This window comes from Enhydra lutris, unplaced genomic scaffold, assembly GCF_002288905.1.
Source record: "Enhydra lutris kenyoni isolate GAN:26980312 unplaced genomic scaffold, ASM228890v2 scaffoldscaffold48, whole genome shotgun sequence".
NCBI classification, from domain to species: Eukaryota; Metazoa; Chordata; class Mammalia; order Carnivora; family Mustelidae; genus Enhydra; species Enhydra lutris.
In genome coordinates, this window is record NW_019154132.1 from 16,928,150 (window position 1) to 16,948,213 (window position 20,064).

Below are 20,064 nucleotides of genomic sequence, written 5' to 3' on the forward strand. Positions count from 1 at the left end.
CCCCTAAAGACTACAGTACCCTTGGTTAGATCAGGCACTGGGGATAGATGTGAATAGACATGTTAATATAACATGTATCTACCAACTGAACAATTTTGATAAAAATGACAGATTATACTTTTCCTGGCACCCACGGTAACCTCCTGGACATTAAAACAAGATATATGTCACAGTAAAAACCCGAACTAGTCTCTCTGATTTCCATTACACATATGCTTAGGCTTTTCAAAAATCAAGTTCTCTTAGTTACGGTTATGCTTGACAGAATATTCTCCAGATTTATCATATTTAATAAAGCTTTAGTTATAAGCAGGAAAGGAAAATATTCTGGGACATACAAAATAGAATATGAAAGAGTAACAATTATACTGTGTTTCCGGAAAGAATTCATCTCCTTTCCATCCTTAAACAACTATCTCAAAGCACAATTTATAAAAGGATGAACACAAAGATCTATTGTTACATTCATGTATCTTTACAGCTCTGAGCAAGACCGGATTCTAGAGAGACCGCGATACATTTTGTCACTATGGCTTCATGTCTCAAGGGAAACTTACTCTCTTTTAAGACAAGAAATAATGAACACTTTGCCACCTCTACAAAGTTATATCAATATTAATTTTTTTTTTACAGCTGCTTAGCCTTCCATTGTGTGCTTAACTGATGCAATCAGCCCTATTATGGGCATGCACATAATTTCCTTTTTTCTTTTTTCTGCAATATTTATCCTTACATATTTATCTCCGAGCACTTTTCTATTCTCTTTACCAGGCAAAGCTCCAAAAACTCAAATTACTGTGTCCTCCACCAATGCCCCCCTCCACAACACAGCTATTATCATTCTTCTCGGTTTTGTCTGAACCACAATTTTCCTTTCCTTTGTTGATTACCTACTTTGTATTTATTCTTTAGCAAATGGAGTATTTGGGTTCTATGTTTCTTTTTACAAATTGACTGGTTTAGTCATTTTTTTTTTTAATTAAAAATGCTCACCATACATACATCTATGTGTTTATTTACTTACTGAAGGAAGCTCTACACGCAATGTGGGGCTTGAACTCATAATCCTGAGATCAAGAGTCACAAGCTCTTCCAACTGAGCCGGCCCAGTGCCCCCAAAATGCTCATCGTATGTTAAGGACATTAACCTTTGGTCTATTATACATTGTAAATATTGTTTCCTGGTCTGGCATTTACTTTTTGGTCTGCTGGTTTTTGTCGTGTAAAAGCTTTTGGTTATCCATATTCAAATCGTTCATCTTTTCCTTTGTGGTTTTTCCCTACAGTGTATGTTTATACATCCAAAATCCTTTTGTAATATTATTACCCCAAGTTATATAGGGATTCACCTGTATTTTCTTCTAGGTCTGCTGTTTTTATTTTTTTACAGTTTTATTTTCAAATGTGAACTCTGCTCCTTACAGCTGTGTGACCTTGGGCAAGTTCTGGGTTTCTTCATCAGTAAATTGGGAGTAACAGTTGCTACCTTACTGGGTCGCAGGTTATGATCTACGAAGGCAAGCTAGATAAAGCACTTACCACAGTGCCTGGTTAGGATAAGTCTAGAATATATTTCAGTTAATATCCATTATCAATATCATCCCTCAAATCTTTAATCAACTATAATTAATTCTGGCATAAAGAAGGAAGTAAACATCTACTTATTTTTCTTTAAAGTAGGACAATTCTGTGAGGTAATCCAATTTCAAACATAAAAGAAAATACGCCTATTCTTAGGAAAAATTTTTTAAAGGAATCACTTACTGTTATTTCTCTAGATACTTTAGTTCCCATTTCCAAAATTCTACTGACCAATATAATGGTGGGATACTCTCATAGAGGAAAGAGAGAGAGCCAATATATGATGGTGGGGTGTTATGTTTTGTATGTATTGGGGTGTGTGTGTGTGTACATGTGTGTGCGTATATGTGTTGGCTGTATATGGGGTTATATGTGTGCTGGGCATATGTGCACATGTGTCTGTTGGGGGTGTATGTGTGGTGCACGTGTGTTGGCTTGAGCGAGGGTATGTACGGGTGTGTGTGTGTGTGTGTGTGTGTGTTGTGGTATATGCATGTGTGTGGTGGGGTACATGTATGTCTGTGTGTGTGTATGTGTGTTATGTTGGGGCTTGTGAGGAGAGGAAACCAGAACAGTATTATTTAGGACAGGATATGCCAACCTATATGTCCAGTGGAGGGAAAATATTTACTTTTTTTCATAACATTACCTCGGAAGGGCACGGGGGTAAAAACCAACATAATAAATCCTATCAATAAAACTGTGACTAGAAACATACTCTGTAGATGTCCTCTGATTTTTCTATCTGGTTCCTTTTGAGCTGTAGGACTCATTGGCTGGGGTTATACTGAATCAGTGCTTCGGTTTGGTAACTTTCAAGGGCATCACTGGGATGGTAGGAAACAACTGTAAAAAGGCCAGACTATCAACCGAAGCCCCAAAATACTCCCTGTGGACTCTTATAGCTTCCTGTCCTCCTCAGCACAACCGTCTCTCCCTGAAACACAAACTACACTTCACTCTGTGATAGAGAGAAGAATAAATATCAAAGACCCTTATATGGTCTGTAAAGGAGAGACAGAAGGTTTCCTGCTTTGTTCATTTCTATTTTTTAAACACAGAGGTCCCCTTTTCCAGCATAAGGGGAAAAAACCAACTTGCCAACTGCTTTTTGAAGCTCACTGTGCAAAAGAATGGGGCTGTTTGTATTAGATGATGGGAATCAGGAACCCCGTAAAAGTTGCAGTATTTTCACCTACATGTTTCCTGCCCATACCTCAGCCTCAAGCAGAATGAACTCTCTCTGTCTAGAGGAATGCACACCAGCCCCTAAGGGAAAGTTCAGAAGTCATGTGGGAAGCAGGAGGATCTATGAATATTTGCTTCTATCCCAGACAAACCAAGCAAAGCCACAGCACTGTCAAACCCAAAGGCTTGTGGCTTTTCAGCAGGTGGTCCTTCCACACATGGCAGCCCCATGTGTCTGGTGCAGGGACTCCACAGGGCAAACCTGACCTCACTAACCATGACCAAGAAGATGCCAATTTCCCCTGTGGGGTTTATGCTTAAAACCTATAACTACATGGAAAGGTCTGAACACACAGGCATGCCCAAAGCAATCTGGAACACAGTATCATGATTGCGGAGAGGACCCTGTATGGAATTTCTGCAAGTCAGGAAGTTAAACACCTGACCCACCCAACCCTGAGTCACATATATAATACAGATCCGAGTTTCCACGCTCGGGCATCATCTGTCCCTACTGGAGATCCCAGCAATGGATTCAAAGCTGTTACATGTGTGCATTGGGAACTGGGTAGCCAAGGTGATGCTCTTTGCGGGGCCGATAGCAAAGCACAGAAGACCAACCAGGGATGGAAGAGAAAACGCACATACCATTCACGTGCTCACACCTGACTACTGAAGAGGTACAGGGTCTGTTACAGGGGGCTGTGCTCTAAGAAATAGGAGAACAAAATGGGGGGCATAACCCTTGTCTTGTTTACAATCTGTATTAAACAAGGCAGTCGTGTATAGATCACGGCTGAATAAAACAGCAAGCATGGCAACTGAGGGCCAGATAGGACATATGCATGGAATATTTCTCATTTTTCTAAAGCAGGAACATGGAAAAGCATTCAAGAGTTCAACATGATCAGTACATTTTACCAGTGTACGCAGTGTCTCCCATTTTCCTTCTTTCCTGTCTTTTCTCTTTGGAGTTAGAGTGAAAAAAGAAAAAAAAAAGTCTGAACTCAGTATTTGTGATGTGGGACTCCCAGGTCTGCTTGTTAGGAAGGAAGTTTTTTTCCACCTCTCAGCAGGGCTGACGGCCGCAGTGATTTTGATGCGTCCGGGCTTGGCAGGTGGCCCAGGTCCAAGGCAGAGCACCTGGACAGTGCAAGAGCAGACAGGCTCTCCACACAGACGTGCGGTGGGGAGACATGCCTAACGTGGACCAGCCTTCGGCACATCCCTCTCCCAAATGGGGCAGCTCAGAAACTGTCCCATGTACTGAAGTTAAACCTGGGTCAACCTAAATGACCAAAACACGCAGAGTTTCGATACAAAAATGAAGCCTTTCAGGATTAACCTGGTGACACTGGATTTAAGTATTAATCAGCTACAGAAGTGTGCCATTAAGGGGCTGGGTAAAAGGATCCTGAGAAACTGGGCCATGAGGGTAAAGGGAGAGCGCAGGGCCATTTTCCGCAGCAGCGTCCAAGGGTGATCAGCGTCCTGGAGTCTGGGCGCCTCGCCTGCAGCGTGCATGGCATAGGGTGACTCACCCAGAGGGACGTTTCCACCCCAGCAACAGTGCTGGGACGAGTCATGAGCTGGCAGTGAAACTCAGCTCCTTTTTTGTTGGCCTGTGAGGTGGCTGACTCACCGAGGAGAGGGTCAGATGCTGTGCCTGGGATGGGAGATGCCAAGAAGCCACCCGCTCTGCGGGCATCTGAGAGGGATTGTCTTTTGAGATCTTTCATGGGGTGTTTTCACCCTGTCTGGTATGTTCTCTGCGGTACAGGGACATGGGGACCCAACACCCCTTCTGGACTGGGGGGAGCACAGTCAAGAGGGGATTAGAGCAAAGCCCAAACCAAACATAGGCACTCGGGACTCCAGAGAACATGGGACAGGAGGGAGAACGCTGGCTGGCTTCCATGCCAGAGCACTGCAACGTGACTACCACACACGGCCACTTTCCAGGGGTGGCAGAGACCAGAGGACAGCCTGAGACTGCAGGAGAATCTGTAACATCTTCACACATAATTGTTGCTGCCTAAAACCCACCGGTACGACTGCTTTTCAGCACTTTCCCAGGGAGCAGTTTCCTTACCATAACATGCGGGGTGGGGGGAGACAGTAATCGTTTCTACGTGATGGGATGTTCTGATAATTAAATGAGCTACTACAGGTGGGGAGATGAGCACAGGGCTGGGAACCCAGTGTCCCCAAGTCTACTGTCGACTGTGACTCTTAGCCGCCTCTCTGCACACCCTTCAGTAAGTCACACGATGTCTCTGGGTGCCAAAAAAAAAGGCATAGATGGGGATGAAGAAAGGAAAGCCTGTAAGAAGGTGGGACCAGGTGGGATTAAAAAAACAGGAGGAGAGGGGCGCCTGGCTGGCTCCGCTGCGAGAGCACGGGACTCTTGATCTCAGGGTCATGAGTTCAAGCCCCACATTGGGCATGAAACCTACTTTAAAAAAAAAAAAATTAGGAGTAGAAGAGAAAAGAGAAGCACACACACAATCACACCCATACATATACACACCAATATTTACACACACACACTAACACGTTCACATTTACACAAACTCAAACCACACAAACACACTTATAATCAAATATACACAAAACATGCACACGTACACACATACACACTTACACACACTCACATTTACACACACACATGCACACACGCACTCTCTCTTTTTAAAAGAATCTAACAATATGAGCTTAGCTTATTTATTTCAGGAAAGTTTTTCTCACCAGTAAAGCTGGCCTAACCCAGAGAAAAGCCAAGGCCCCCCACCATGACCTCACCGGGCAAGGAAACGTCCGTGAGGAGGGCAGCGATGTGAACCAAAATGGTCTCAATGCGGGGCACTTGGCACACTTTACCAAACACAAATACAACCCCACCATGAGTAAACTTGAAAGTACACCTCAAAGATTCTTGAGATACCAAAAAAGGGAAAAAAAGGAGAAAGAAAGAAAAGGTTTTTTTCACTGATGTCTCCTTTGACCCCATTTTCTGAATTGGCCAACATTCTCCTCCATCTATAAGGTAGTACAATGGGGTGTGCCCACCGCAGCCTACATCACCCCAGCTGGGAGGCTGTGCTCTGGACTCCCACCAGCTGAACTATGTTCTCACAAAGGGTCAGCTGTGTTTGCTCCTAACCTAGTTTATGTCCATTGTACTTCTCTGTCATTACATAATTTCATTAACAAATGTAAAAAGACAGCTGCTGGTTCTAAGAAAATGAAGTCGGATGCTTAAGGAACAACCTGGTAAGGCTCAGTCACCAAAAGAATTGTCAGATTTGGTATGGGTACGACAATTTGCTGAAGACTATAAAAGAGAAAGAAAAAGCTAGAACTCTGCATTCAGATGGTTTTGTAAGTGTCTTTTAAGATGGCATGCATCATTTATAATGAATCTCCATTTCACCAAACTGTTCACAGAATCAACTACTACCGCTTTTCATAACTCTACAGAAAACATCTGTGGTTTTGATAAACCTAGTAGCTAACAACTATTCTGTGCGAGGCACTTGCTGAATGTTTCTTATAAACTTGAATAACGAAAGAATGAACCAACACAGCACGCTCAGACAAGCATTTTGGAACTTTGCTAAAATACTGGTTCTATTTTGGCTAGTGCTGGCTTTTAGAATATAAATTTTGATGCACAAATATCTTATCTTGTTTCTAATCTGGCTTCTGTTAAACAGTGTGAAAGAGAAATTATTTCTACCTCTGGGCACATAAAATGTCCCATCATGGGAACAGAATCAAACACGCAACGGCTCACGGCTCGGACGCAAACAGCACACAGCTAGGCTAGCAGGACAAGAATCAGACATATAACCTTTCTCCTGGACTGCAGGGCATTAACAATGCCTGAAAACACACGGCTTCAGCAAGTTTGAGCAACATGCCGTATGATGAGAATTGTTAGATAATTTCTAAGTCAATAGTTGAGAAGCTCTGGGCCTGGAAATGTTCGTGTCTGCGTTGATTCCCAGATATGCCACCCCCACTGGTTTGTTGTGGTTTTTTTTTTAAGATTTTATTTTGGGGGCGCCCAGGTGGCTCAGTTGGTTACAGATTTTATTTTTTAGTAATCTCTATGTCCAACATGGGGCTCAAACTTACAACCCCAAGATCAAGAGTCGCGCGCTCTACCGACAGAGCCAGCCAGGCACCCCCCCCCCCATACCCCCACCAGACTGGTTTTCATTTTGGGTATGAAGATCGACAGAAAAACAGATCTGTGAGAGACAGTCCCCCAGTAAGAAGAAAAGTGAAACCAAGGGGACTGGTCACTGTTATTTACCAACATGGCACATCTGAGACAATGATGAATCATGGACCAATTTCATTATCGAGAAGGTCTTAATTATAATCAGTAGTGATTTAACCATTCACAAGGGCCCATTATCGGTACGACACTCTCAAGTGCCGTCAGTATTCACTGTAATGGCGTTAGAGTCCTAAACGTGGATCTGTCTGCATGTGTGGACATACGGGGTGAAGAGCAGGAGAAGACATGAGTTTATGCAGAAATATGCCAAGCTCTGGGTGCCTCGCTTTGCAGGTTACTTGCTTTTTTTCTTTCATCCTGGCACAAGCATTTTTGCTTCCAAGACTCAGAATTCTCTGCCAGCCAAACATGATTATGCCTACCTAACCCAAGGGTTATAGTAAGAAATAATACAGTTAAAACACAAAACATCTCAAAGCCCAACTCAGTGCAATGCAATCCGCTTAACAAACAAGTCTTTGAGTTGCCTCTGAACAGTCCATTCCAGCAGCTGTGCGGCCAGGATAAAATGTCTGATTCATGTTTTACCAGAGAGCTAGAGGGGATCTGAGATCATCCTAGGCCACGTCTCCTCCTTCCACAGACGCGGAAACCCCATAAAGACCCCATAAAGGTGAGCAGCTGGTGGCAAAACCGAGTCTCATCAATTCTAGCACATTCTCTGTCCACAAGGCTGATGCTCTGGCCCTCAGGACTGCGACCATGTGACCATGATAAAGAAGATAGACAGGAAGAGAGCTTCTCCCATGTGCCCGGTACTGGCTTCCGTACTTTCTCTCGACAGGTCCCTCGGCCCTCAAATCAACCCTGAGATGAGAATGATTACCACCCTCTTTTTGAGGAAACAGAGGTGCAGTGAGATCTGGTGGCTCACCGGGCGGTCTGGCGTAGGAGCCCACAGCCCGCCGCCACGCCCTCCCACACTATGGACTTGTGCATTTCTCCAGCGGACAGCCTGAGAGTGACGGGTGCTGCGGTCACTTTGAACAAACAGACAGAACATTCCGACACACCGCGTGAAACTCAGCATCCTGCCTCTCTTGGCTCCCTCGGTCCCTGTGCCTTCAAGCCTCCCTCTCTGCGCTACCCCTCCTCCTCTCTGCTCCCCAAGTTTTGAGAGCTGCCGGGAGCCCTCTTCATCGGTATCAATGACGCCATTATTCATTGAGCCTGACAAATAGGTCGGTTTCAGGAAGTTCGTGCTCCCCCTTTTACATTTCCTCTACTTCCCATCAGAGAATGAAGGCTTCTATCTCGATGTCTCTATTCAGCATTAAGAAGGAACTGCTATTCCTTTTTTAATGAAGAGAAAGGAAATCAAGTCAGTATGAAACCAATGGACGAACCTCCCGTAATATATTTAGTAGGCAGGTTATTTACAATGAATACAAACAAATCCGGGAGAAGAACCAGCAAGAATTTTACTTTTTGCTAAGGTGGTCACTGGGTTTGCACAATAACAGAGCTGTCCAAAGAACAAGAGAATGTCTCTCTGTGTTCTGTAAATAGGCATTGCTCTTGGAGCCTACAGGGCTGCACTTCTCGTCTGAATGGAACACACTATTTGATGCGATCATGCACACTAAAAGTAGGAAGTTTTAGGCTCTAAGTTTAAAAATCATTTTTATCTTTTTAGATATTTCTGAACATACTAATTTGCAATGCAGAGCTCCAGAAATCTTCAGTTTCACATGTGAATTTTATCATCTGTACTTCATAAAGTTATTTCCATTTAAAAAAAAAAAGTTTGTCCTAGGGCGCCTGGGTGTCTCAGCCGGTTAAGCATCTGCCTTCAGCTCAAGTCATGATCTCAGGGTCCTGGAATTGAGCCCCACACAGGCTCCCTGCTCAGCGGGGAGTCTGCTTTTTCCTCTGTGTGCTCTCTCTCAAATAAATAAAATCTTCAAAAAAAAAAAAAAGAAGCTTGTCCTATATTCAGGGATATGAGTGATATACTGCAGGAGGCTAGAATGGTCTCTGTGGGTAATAAGGGACAATGTGATTCTAGAAGACACAACGAGGAAAAACACCCTCCCTGAAGCATTCTTTTAACCATATCACTGCAACAGCCCCTGTTCTGCACCGATAAGCCGTCTAAACGAAACTCAGTTTCAACCTCAGAATTCTGTTCAGCCCTTCCCGGATTATGCCCTTCCTTGGGTTTTCTATAGCACTCAAAATCTGTCAGACACTTTAACTCAGAATTAGCTCAAAATGTTTACTGTCATTCGTTATGCATTCTTTTGCTTCCCACCTAACTTTGTGATTTTTCAAGGGCTTCCCTGAAGCTACACACACTGTAGGGGTTTCCTAAATCTTCAGGAACCATTCTGAGACCTGCTGGCTCCCTCACGGTTATAGGAGAGGAGTAACAGCCCTGGGCCAGAGCGTGGGATGGATGGTGGGGAGTCCCAGAGCAGAGCGTGAGGAAGGTGGGCTGAGGAGATAAAATAAAGGAGCCTATATGGAGTTCAAGGAGAACAGATTTTTTCTGCAAGTGGTGAGGAGTCCTTGAAAGTATTTGAGAATCGCACAAGCAGAGTTCTAATCCGGGAAGATCTACTTGGCTGTATCCTGAATAACGTCAGCTGAACAAAGAGTGGGCTTTGTAGAGCCACAGCATTTGTTCTGTTACAGTAGGAAATGTTTTACTTTTGTAGTTTATTTAAATCCCAAAGCACACGCCCAACACCAAAATACACACTGTGTTAACATTCAAAGCAGGCTGTTTTAGACACGGTAGAATTTACTGTCTAAAGTGCTAATGGGCCAATAAAAAGACAAATTAATTACAACCAACATTAAGAAGTACTTATTCACATCAATGAAATACATTTGCTAAAGGTGCAGGAATGATGTCTGGAAAGAAAGGTTAATTTACTCACGGTGAGCAACAGAAGAAATTTTCCTAGTTTCAGATTGTTAACTTTTGAAAAAATTATATATCAAATAACTTCTCAACAAGTTTGCTTGATGTGGCCAGGAAAAGGCTGTCATGAAACAGAATTCCCTACAAGCAAGTGATTTCCTTTTGCCTTCTAATCTTGTAAGACCTGCCTTTCCATCCATCCCTCATCACTCTTTTTAAAAAGCAAATGAGAAAGTCCTTCAGCTGATGTTTTTCTAAGTAGAAATGAGGAGAAAACATTCATAAAGACTAAACAAATCTCTTAGGAAATGGGGACACAATCAAAAGGGTAGGAATCAAACTTCCTCCATGAACACAAATGCTTCCCTCCTGAGCCAAAGCAATTGTGATGAATTCCTCAAAAGGGCCAAGACTCACCAAATAATAAAATCAGTAGTCATCTGTGTTCAGTGGAATAGGGATGAAATGCCTCGAGGAAGGAACACTAGCAAAATGTGGGACTGGGTGGTCGTGTTTCCCTGCAAATGTGTAGTTCGTATCACCAGTGACGGTCAGACATGGACAATTCGTATCAGCAGTGACAGTCAGACACGGACAGTTCACATCACCAGTGACCGACCATCAGACATGGACAGTTCGTATCACCAGGGACCATCAGACATGGACAGTTCGTATCAGCAGTGACCCCGGACATAGAAACCCACAGCATCTGAGCTTGGATTACATCAACGGAGCAGTGAATTCCTGAAACAGCGACAAGGAAAGACGTGCACATTAAACCCCTTCTTCATGTGATAATCACACCAGTTAGCATTTCTGGCTAGAGGTGGTGCCCCATTATTTCTAATTGTTGGAACACCTCTGAAGATAGTAATACCCCCTTTACGGGGAAAGAACCTGGCGCCTGAAAATGAACCAACCGGTCCATGACTTCTTAGCAAGTTAGTGGCACAGCCAGATCCTGAAATCAAATCTTGTTGACTTCAAAACCCACATGCTGGAACTGGAAAGAAGGAGTGTGAATTTTATGGGAAAAGCAGAACTGCCGAATAAAGAAAATAGATGAAGACGACTGAGGCCCAAAACTCAAGTGAAGAGAGAGCCAACTTACCAGCATATTTTGTAGTATTAGATTCATCCATGGACCAAAAGCAATAATCAAAGGCAAATACCTGAATGAAAGAACAAATTATTGAACATTAATTAACTGCTAAGAGTAAATCAGACTGCAAAAAAAAAAAAAGATCTGCTGATAAACATGAGGGTTCCTGCTACTGTCTGATTAGGAAAAAAATACTGTGGTTTTGTTGCTTCATTAATCCAAAGCTGCTTTTGCACTAAATTGATGGTTATCTTACCGTACTAGAATAAGTTGCATATGAAAATCATTATTTATCCAGAATGCAAACAATGAGACATCTTAATCAAAAAATAAATTTTTTCAAGATTTTATTTATTTATTTGACAGATAGAGATCACAAGTAGGCAGAGAGGCAGACAGAGAGAGAGAGAGGAGGAAGCAGGCTCCCCACCGAGCAGAGAGCCCGATGTGGGGCTCGATCCCAGAACCTTGAGATCATGACCTGAGCTGAAGACAGAGGCTTTAACTCACTGAGCCACCAGGTGTCCCAATCAAAAAATATTCTTAATGATACATTTAGTCAGAAAAAGAACAACAAACAAAAACAATGACTTCTCACCCAAGTCCACAGTTCCCGCAACTGCTAAAGCCCTTGGCTGGACGCCCATGGCCAAGTAACATGAGAGTGATCAACCTGCATTTGAATCACCTCCTTCTAGCTTCCTGTGATGCTACCACTTACAGCCAAAGCTCCAAACTCCCCACAGGCCCACCTCGGACTCTGTTATCTCTTTGTTTCAGCATGCCGTCTTGGCCCAAGTCTGGTTAACAAACCAGTAACTCTCTCGGGTGCATTTACGTTCTGTAGAGTCACGGAATGGCACTGCGTGTCGGGAAACACTGTTGTGTCCTGCATTGGGATTCTCGTCCTGTCACTGCTTCCGTGCGTACGACCACCACTCGGGTTCCAGCCATCGTTAGCAGGCGCAGAGGCCTACGTTCCCCGAAATATATTCCAAGAAACAGTAGTTTCAGGAGATATTCCATGAAAAACAATTAAAGGCTCTGAAAACGTATCCAGCTAAGAAACCCATTTAATTGCTTAACTTTTTTATTTCTCCAATTCATTTTAGTGAAGAGACCCTTTCCTGAGTAACACCTATTTATTAACATGCCTCGATGCTACTCTTTCTCAGTGTACCCCGTTGGCAAACTCTGCCTCAAAGGGCCGGGGCTCCCTGTTACAGCCTTTCCCCCTGACAGTCCGCACAGCAAATTACAGACCTCCCACGGACAGGAACCCTCCCGTGCTTAATCATTTCCTGGGACTGTAAGCACTGTGCAAACAGAACCTGAGCTCTGACTGGCATTTGAGACTGGCTACGACGAGGCATTCCCCGCTCCTGTCCCCCAGCCTCCTCATGCTTCCGCTGAACTTGTCTGTACCTTGGAATTGGGAGGAAAGATTCCACCCCTCTCTTTGTTCTCCTCCTCATTTACACCCTCCCAAATGCTTCCTACTTCTTAAGGCCCAGTTTGACACATTTCTCTCCCAAGAAACATTTCTCGGCTAAATCCAAGGGAATTATGTCTCTTCTCTGAAATCTTACAATGCCGCTTCTCCTTCTTCTTGCCACTCTCATGCCCGTGAACATGCTTTCCACTTACGAGGTTTGCATGCCTGCTCTACCTCCAGGGGTAGATGAAGTTCCTTGAAGGCAGGAACCACACCCGACTCATACTTATATCCTACAGCATTCACAGAAGCTATTTATGGTATTTATTGAATGATTAATGGTAGTAAGGCCTTGTAAGAAAGCAGGTACCTTCTAAATCCTAAAAAGACTGAACTGTGCTCCGAACAGTTCCAGCCCTATGTGCAGGCCGTCGCAATGGAAGCAGGTATGTACCATGTGCACGGCTTGCACCATCAATCTCAAATCCAAACTCAAATTTTGCTACTTATGCACGCTTACTCGCTCTGGTCTTATAGCAACCAAGCTTAAAAGGAACGGCAGTCTCGGCCAACAGAGTGTGCGGTATTTACCGCATTTCAGGGCTCCTCCGATGACTCGAGACCACACAGGCGAAATCCGGTTCCTCTTTCTGCCTCTGGGCAGCACTGAACTTCGGCACTTGTCCTGAGACATGACAATCTTTTTTTTCAAACATTTCCAGAAAAGGAGATTCCACAACCTTCCTTTAAATGGCATCTTATAACACTTAAGTTCCATTCTCAGGACATTTTCCCTTCCTTTTGACCTAAGTCAACTCTCCTTCCTTTAAATGGCCCAGAGAGGCTATTTTCCATTTTTCTGTGTATCTTCACGGTTTTCCTCTAGAGTCTCAATGAATTCCTCTTAGGAGTTGCTATATTCAGTGAAATACTCATTTATTCCCCCTATGTTGATTTTTCGTACCTACCTACAACTTTGAACCATTTCCTACTTTGCATATGGAGCAAGAAAGCTAAGAAGTTCCATTCGCAGTAGTGCTACTTGAAATAAAATGAATTCCTCCCCAAGTTTTGAGGGTCTACCTCTCAGTAACAATCATTTCCTATTCTGTGCCAACTTCCACTTCTAGCAGTTAATAAAGTCCATTTTGTTCATAAAAAGGGAGATACCAAAGTTTTCACTTTAAGCATCTGTCTCCTAAAATTCAAACAAATGTTAAAACCCCACAGAGTTTTCAAATGAAACAAACAAAACAAAACAATCCGCGGAGGAGAAAAGGCCTGTGACTATACTAGAGGATCCGACTGCTTTTTGCTTGCCAAATACTTAACTCTCCTTGACCTGAATTATGTCTTGAATTTCACAACCTTTGATCACACAGGCATCTGAAAATGGCCATCCTTCAAACCATGGAGTATAGGTTATTATTTTATTAAATATTTACCACTAAGAAGGCTGAAGTGCAGACATCTAAGCGATTTCCCTAAAACTCAAGACAAGTGAACAGAAAAATTCTTATTATTTTTTTCTTCTTTTAATGCAGGCGACAAGTGATCCTCCCTTCCATGAAATTCTGACTGTGGAGGTCCTGTGGCATGAGTTCACACATGGCTTTTTTTTTTTTTAATTTGACAGAGAAAGATCACAAGAAGGGGGGGGAAGCTGGCTCCCCGCCAAGCGGAGAGCCCGATGCAGAACTCAATCCCAGGACCCTAGGATCATGACCTGACCCGAAGGCAGAGGCCCAACCCACTGAGCCACCCAGGCGCCCTCACACGTGGTTCTTTTGGATGCCTCAGTTCTTGTGTATGGGTCTTACTTCCAATGGAAACAATGAGATTCTTGTGGACAGGGGCTATGTTTCATGAATCTCATAGCGCCTGGGTCAGGATCTCATACAGAGCAGTCACTGTATATAGTATTTTCTCAACAAACAAACATAATACCCATAACACCAGGAGAAGGAGCTGAATACAGACACAAGCACAGAACAGATGTGAGAACTGGCAAGAAGCAGCAGAAATCTAACTGCAAGATGTATTTTTAGATGTTTCATTATTTTCATATGCATTTTTTTCTTAGCGCACAATTGGTGGGGGAGGGGGAGAGGGAGAGAGAAAATCTGCAGCAGACTCCCCGCTGAGTGCAGAGCCCAACGGTGATCCCACAACCCTGAGAGATCACGACCTGAGCTGAAATCAAGAGTTGGATGCTTAACCCACTGAGCCCCCCAGGCAGCCCTCATATGCATGTTTTTGAGAGAATTTGGTTCCTTCAATGGTCAAATACAAATCTGGTCACAGGATGAGCATGAGGATCCACGTGGGCACCATTATTCCATGGCTCAGGTGGCTAACAGGTATGGCCACATCATGTATAACTTGTAATCTGCACAGAGATTAGAACAATCATTTGTTGTTAGAACAATTATTTCTCATGATTGTTACTAAAACAGTTTCAAGGGTGTTCAAAATAATTTGTCTTAGGTAGTCCAATCTCCTGCAATCTTGTTAGTCCCATACACTATTCACAAATTATTATCCTTCTTTAAATGGCCAAATTTAATTATAATTCAATCACAAAAGGTTTGTAATGAAAGGGGACATGGTTTTCTTTGGTCTTACAGTCAGTTATGATTTTCCAATACAAAATCCACCAATTAATCAAAAGAGGTAATAAAACCATTTTCTTGAGTTATTTCTTAGAAAATAACCACCTCAAATTAAAAAAAAATAATCACTGTTTTCAAAGCCATCACATTATATTAAAGAAATACGTGAAGACTTCAAAATCATTCCATTAAAAAAAAATAATCACTGTTTTCAAAGCCATCACATTATATTAAAGAAATACGTGAAGACTTCAAAATCATTCCATTAAATTCCTAAATGCTTATTTCATCTATTCATTACGAAGTTAATAGCATTCCAACCAGAGCGTGGGGATGGCGAACTTAACACATACAACTGACTTAAAAAAAGAAATCAAATTTGGAAACCAAGAATTAATTTCCTATTTTGTCAGCGCCAGTCCACACTGTGAGCATTTTTTGTGAAGGCATCCATACTGTCCACGAACCTTTAATTACATACAGAGTCAAAAGGACAGATGCTCTCCACTTGTTTTTAAAATCTGAAAGCCATCGTCTTCACGGTTTCCAAGAAAATTTTACCCTACCTTCTCAAAATCCCACTCCTTCCTCTTGGCTTGCAACTTGTAAAACTCCTACCAGCCTTGAGTTCCCTGCAGCCCGCTGTTCACATCTGTTTCACCTTCACAGCTCTCTTCGAACTGTTAGCCCTGCACCTCTATGATCCCCTGAACGTCCAGTACAGTCACAACAGGCTGTTTTTAATAAATGTGTTGAGTGACACATCCTCTGAGGCAACAGACCCAGGAGCAGGAAGAAACACAGTCAAACTCTGTCCTATCTAAGAGTCCTATCTCTGATGGTATTTCCACAAAATTCAATTTTTAAAAATGCAAGAAAGAATCTTCTGTGTTTCCCTGAAGAACCAGAAGGCATTGGCATTCTAAGAAATGTGGTCTGTAGTCATTTTCTGACCCATAAAAAACCAAACGTGCAGGAACCTGCAATTCCAACTACCTTCTATGCATCCTTTCTAACAGTTAGCATTCACCAGTAAGTCCTCCAGTCGCACAATGATTAATCCACAAAGCAATCAACAAATATCTATTTGCCACCCTCCTCAATTTTAGGTACTATGGGAACTCAAATATGTAGTAGGCATGTTGTCTGTATTCTATTTACTTATAGTCTATCTAAAAATAACAACATAAAACAATTATCCTTGGGGGGGAGCACATTTTTCCCCAAAACCTTTTTTTTTTAAAGATTTTATTTATTTATTTGACAGACAGAGATCACAAGTAGAGAGGCAGGCAGAGAGAGAGAGGAGGAAGCAGGCTCCCCGCTGAGCAGAGCCGGATGCGGGGCTCGATCCCAGGACCCTGGGATCATGAGCTGAGCCGAAGGCAGAGGCTTTAACCCACTGAGCCATCCAGGCACCCCTCAAATGTCACTTCTTTATGAAAACTCTCTTAAGGATACTTAATACTCTGAATTTCTTATCTGACTGGCCAGACTTCGTGTGCGGGGGTGGGGAGGGACTGTGTATAAGAGAGACTAGAGATTCATTCCCTTTCTTCTGCTACACTATTAATTCTTGGAGGTCAAGATTTTGGTTTTCCTAACGTTTTATTGTCCATAATTCCACAAACCAAAAAAACAAAAACAAAACACTTAGAATTTACTTTGTAAAGCAACTTCTTGGCAAACCACCTTTTAGTTGGACGATCTTGCAAATCTGTGTTTTCTCATGTCAATGCTGCCGTGAACAGTGCACGCTGGCTGGTGTGGTCCTTCCCCTGCACTACACCACATAAGACACCACGACCGTACCCGGTCCAAGTCTCCGTTTCTCATTCAGCTATGGAAGCGCCAGGACCAGTGTCACCCTACAGACATTCTGTTTATTGGACTGTGTTTCTTGGATTGCACTCCTGTCCTGACAAGACAGGAGCAGGCTCCCCTATTCATCTGTTATGTCCAGGGTCAGTCAGATCTTCAGCTCTGGGAGTTTCCACCAATGACCAAGAAATCCTCTGGGCACATAAAGGACAGTGGAAAAGTCCAGGGGCAAAGGGAAGAAAACAGAATGTAGACCCATGAGGCAGTCCCTCCTTCCTGTAACTATTTCCCTCTCCTCACCTCCCTACCCAGGGAGCTACAGCTCATTCTTCGAGTCCTGCCCAAAGGTCACCTCCTTCAACGTTTCCTCAACTTCCCTCCTCCGTGCTGTCTTAGTCAAAAGCATAACCTCTCTAATATACCCTCTACTGAAGTAACTACCCATCTTACATTCAGTTGGGATTGTGGGAATTTACACAAAATACCTGCCAATACAAGGTTTGGCGTAGAACAATAACGCAGGACCAGCAGCTACCATGATCAGCGCTGACGGCATCTACTCCTAGACCCCTCTCCCCAGACAGTACTACAGCTACTAGTTGGGGAGGGTTTGTAATGCACCAGGTACCATTCTCAGCGTGTCAGGGTCTCAGACAGCTGGAACCTCCCCCAAGACAAGGACTGTGTGGACTTCTTTATTTCCTACAAGTATCGACGCAGTAGGCAGATTGATTTTCTTAATAAAGTAAAGAGAGGAAAGTAAAAAGGCAACAAAGTCCACATGGCCATGAGTGGACGAGACCCTATAGTTTCTGAGGTCTGTAGCAAAAGCATCCATGCAAAGCACCCGCCCCTACATCCCAAATCCAGAGCTGAAAGGGCTTCCCACTCTGCGTGGACGTGATTTGCTTTCCATGAAGGAGTGTGTCTCTCTTCTCTCCTTCTATACGGTCACCCTCCTCTCTTTGCACAATTCATCCACTGTTCACATCTGCAGACCCAGCTGCTATATCGGCAGCCCGTCCTGGCAACTATCAACTTTGAAACTGAGCCCAAGATCTCTTCGCAAACCCCCATGTCTCCAGTTTTATAAATACTGGCTTGCGAATGTTCAATTCTGTCGAGTTGAAAGGCCACAATTAATATGAAAGACAAGTGCCAAATCTGTTTGCATTTCACCACATTATTCTAAGAATTCAATCAGAACCCCTCCCCCCCCAAATTACTCTATTTCATGGCATGTCAAAATTTTCCTCTTGGTGCCAAGTTTCAACACTTTTCCCTTTCATCGCTTTCTCCTAAGTCAGAGATGGGAGGAGTCATTGAAAAAAAAAAAAAAAAAAAAAAAGAGGAGTTGAATGCCGTTAACCTTGAAGAAGCAGGACTAAAACGGAAAGGAGAGCAGGTCACTGAAGCCAGTCTGATCCCTGACCATCTCCAACCGTGATGTGCAAGAGCGGCGTTGCCAGCACGAACTCCAAGCCCTTACTTGAGCCTATCTGCTCCTGTTCATGCTCACTGAAGGGCTCCCCATCTCAGGGAATTTATGATCTCCTGGAGGAAACAGCTGTGGGCAAGTGCCACTCTACACGGCAGTCTGAACTCCTAAGGGGACCTGGGGAGGTGGCTCTCTGAAGATCTGGTTTGTCTTGGTCATAAGCATCTATGAAGCTAAGAGCCTCCCTTTTGTCAAGCCCTCACACTCAAATAGAGGGAAGTCACCAAGAAAAGGGAAGAGTGTGGTATGCAGAAGGCAGTGTAGACCTACAAAGATGAACAGTTGCACTGTGGGACGGGGGTGAAGGAAGTGGGGCAAGGCTCTGGTTTCTAGAGAAGGCAAAGCTGGGGGTAAACTCTGACAGATAATCATTAAGAGGGCAAGTAGGAAAGGCATTCCAGGTAAAGGGGGAAGCTGGCAAGCAAAGGAGAAAAGAAGGTGAGCCTGACTGGAGTAATTTGCAAGAGCAGGGGGGAGGGAAGCAATAGTGAAGAACGTGGCCAAGCCGGCCGTGGGAGACTTCGTGCACATTACAGAGAAGCCTGGGCTTTCATGTGCTGCGGATGACGGGGCCACATTCTCACTTTGGAGGGATCACTGTGGGGGCAATGTGGATGAGGGACTGGATGGGTAGAAGACCAGAGACCAAAGAGGCCAATTAGCAAATTCTGATGAAGGTAAAGGTTTTAATTCTCAGCCTCAACGGGGATGGAAAGAAACTGTAGTTAAAGGCACTTTTTGGGGAGAGGTACAGAACCCCATACCTTATTTATTTGAGAAACAGCACCTTTACTTTGGAGAATTCTACTAACTACCACTCCAGCCACTTGGTTCCCAGGAGGTACTGCCATGTTCTTATGGGGCACATACAATCGTATATTCTATAAATGCTTGCTCAGGAGGCAGGAAAGGCACACAGGTGCTGGAAGTAAACTACTCAGTTCCCTAATCTCTTGGCCATAGTTAGCTGGTCCTAAAGTGAGTGTCTGACTTGGGATTTTGGGATTTGGGACGAAGGAAGCCAAACCAGTCTCTCGCGTGACCAGAGTTGTAAAATCTGGGACAGGTGGAGTCCATGTTTCTAAACACATGAACCAGAGAAGCAGACACAGCTGGACAGCAGTGAGACAGAGAAATGAGGGGGCCCACATGGGAACGGAGACAGGAGATGGGGAGATATGGAGAGGCGACTGCATGTGAACCCCAGCCACTTCCCGTCCTTTAGTCAACATGTCTCAGACTCATTCTCATCTTCCAGTCCGTCCAGTTTGTGTTCTCGTCACTCCTAGCTGCTAAGACTCCCGACTACTAGCATAAGAAGTAAATATGAGAGACGGTAAAGGAAAAGTAACCAGCTGGGTCACCCTTGAATACAGGACGGAAGGAAGGGTGGGGGTCAACAGCCGGGTGGGCAAAAGCACCAAGGGCGAAAACCACGCAGAGTTTCAATAAATCTGAAAGCAGGAACGAGTTTTCCCAATCTGAGACCAATATCGTAACAGCACAGAGCTTCACCTTTTACACTGTGAATGTACAAACCCATGGTGCCTAAGCAATGCAGGGCCTAAGCAACGAATGCCAACTCATCCCCATACTCCATTCTTGTCCTGCTTAATCCCTTTATCACTCAGTTCTAAAATCTGCTTGAC

At 43.8% G+C, this 20,064-nt stretch overlaps 1 protein-coding gene across 1 annotated transcript in view; it reads right to left on the minus strand.

The window, feature by feature from the left end:
• The window catches only part of LOC111156723 (kinesin family member 13A), a 207,015-nt gene that overhangs the window by 85,895 nt on the left and 101,056 nt on the right, over nucleotides 1-20,064 (minus strand). Inside the window, exon 4 of the mRNA XM_022517767.1 lies at nucleotides 11,059-11,119. Within this exon, the coding sequence (XP_022373475.1) occupies nucleotides 11,059-11,119 (61 nt within the window). The remainder of the gene's footprint in view (nucleotides 1-11,058; nucleotides 11,120-20,064) is intronic.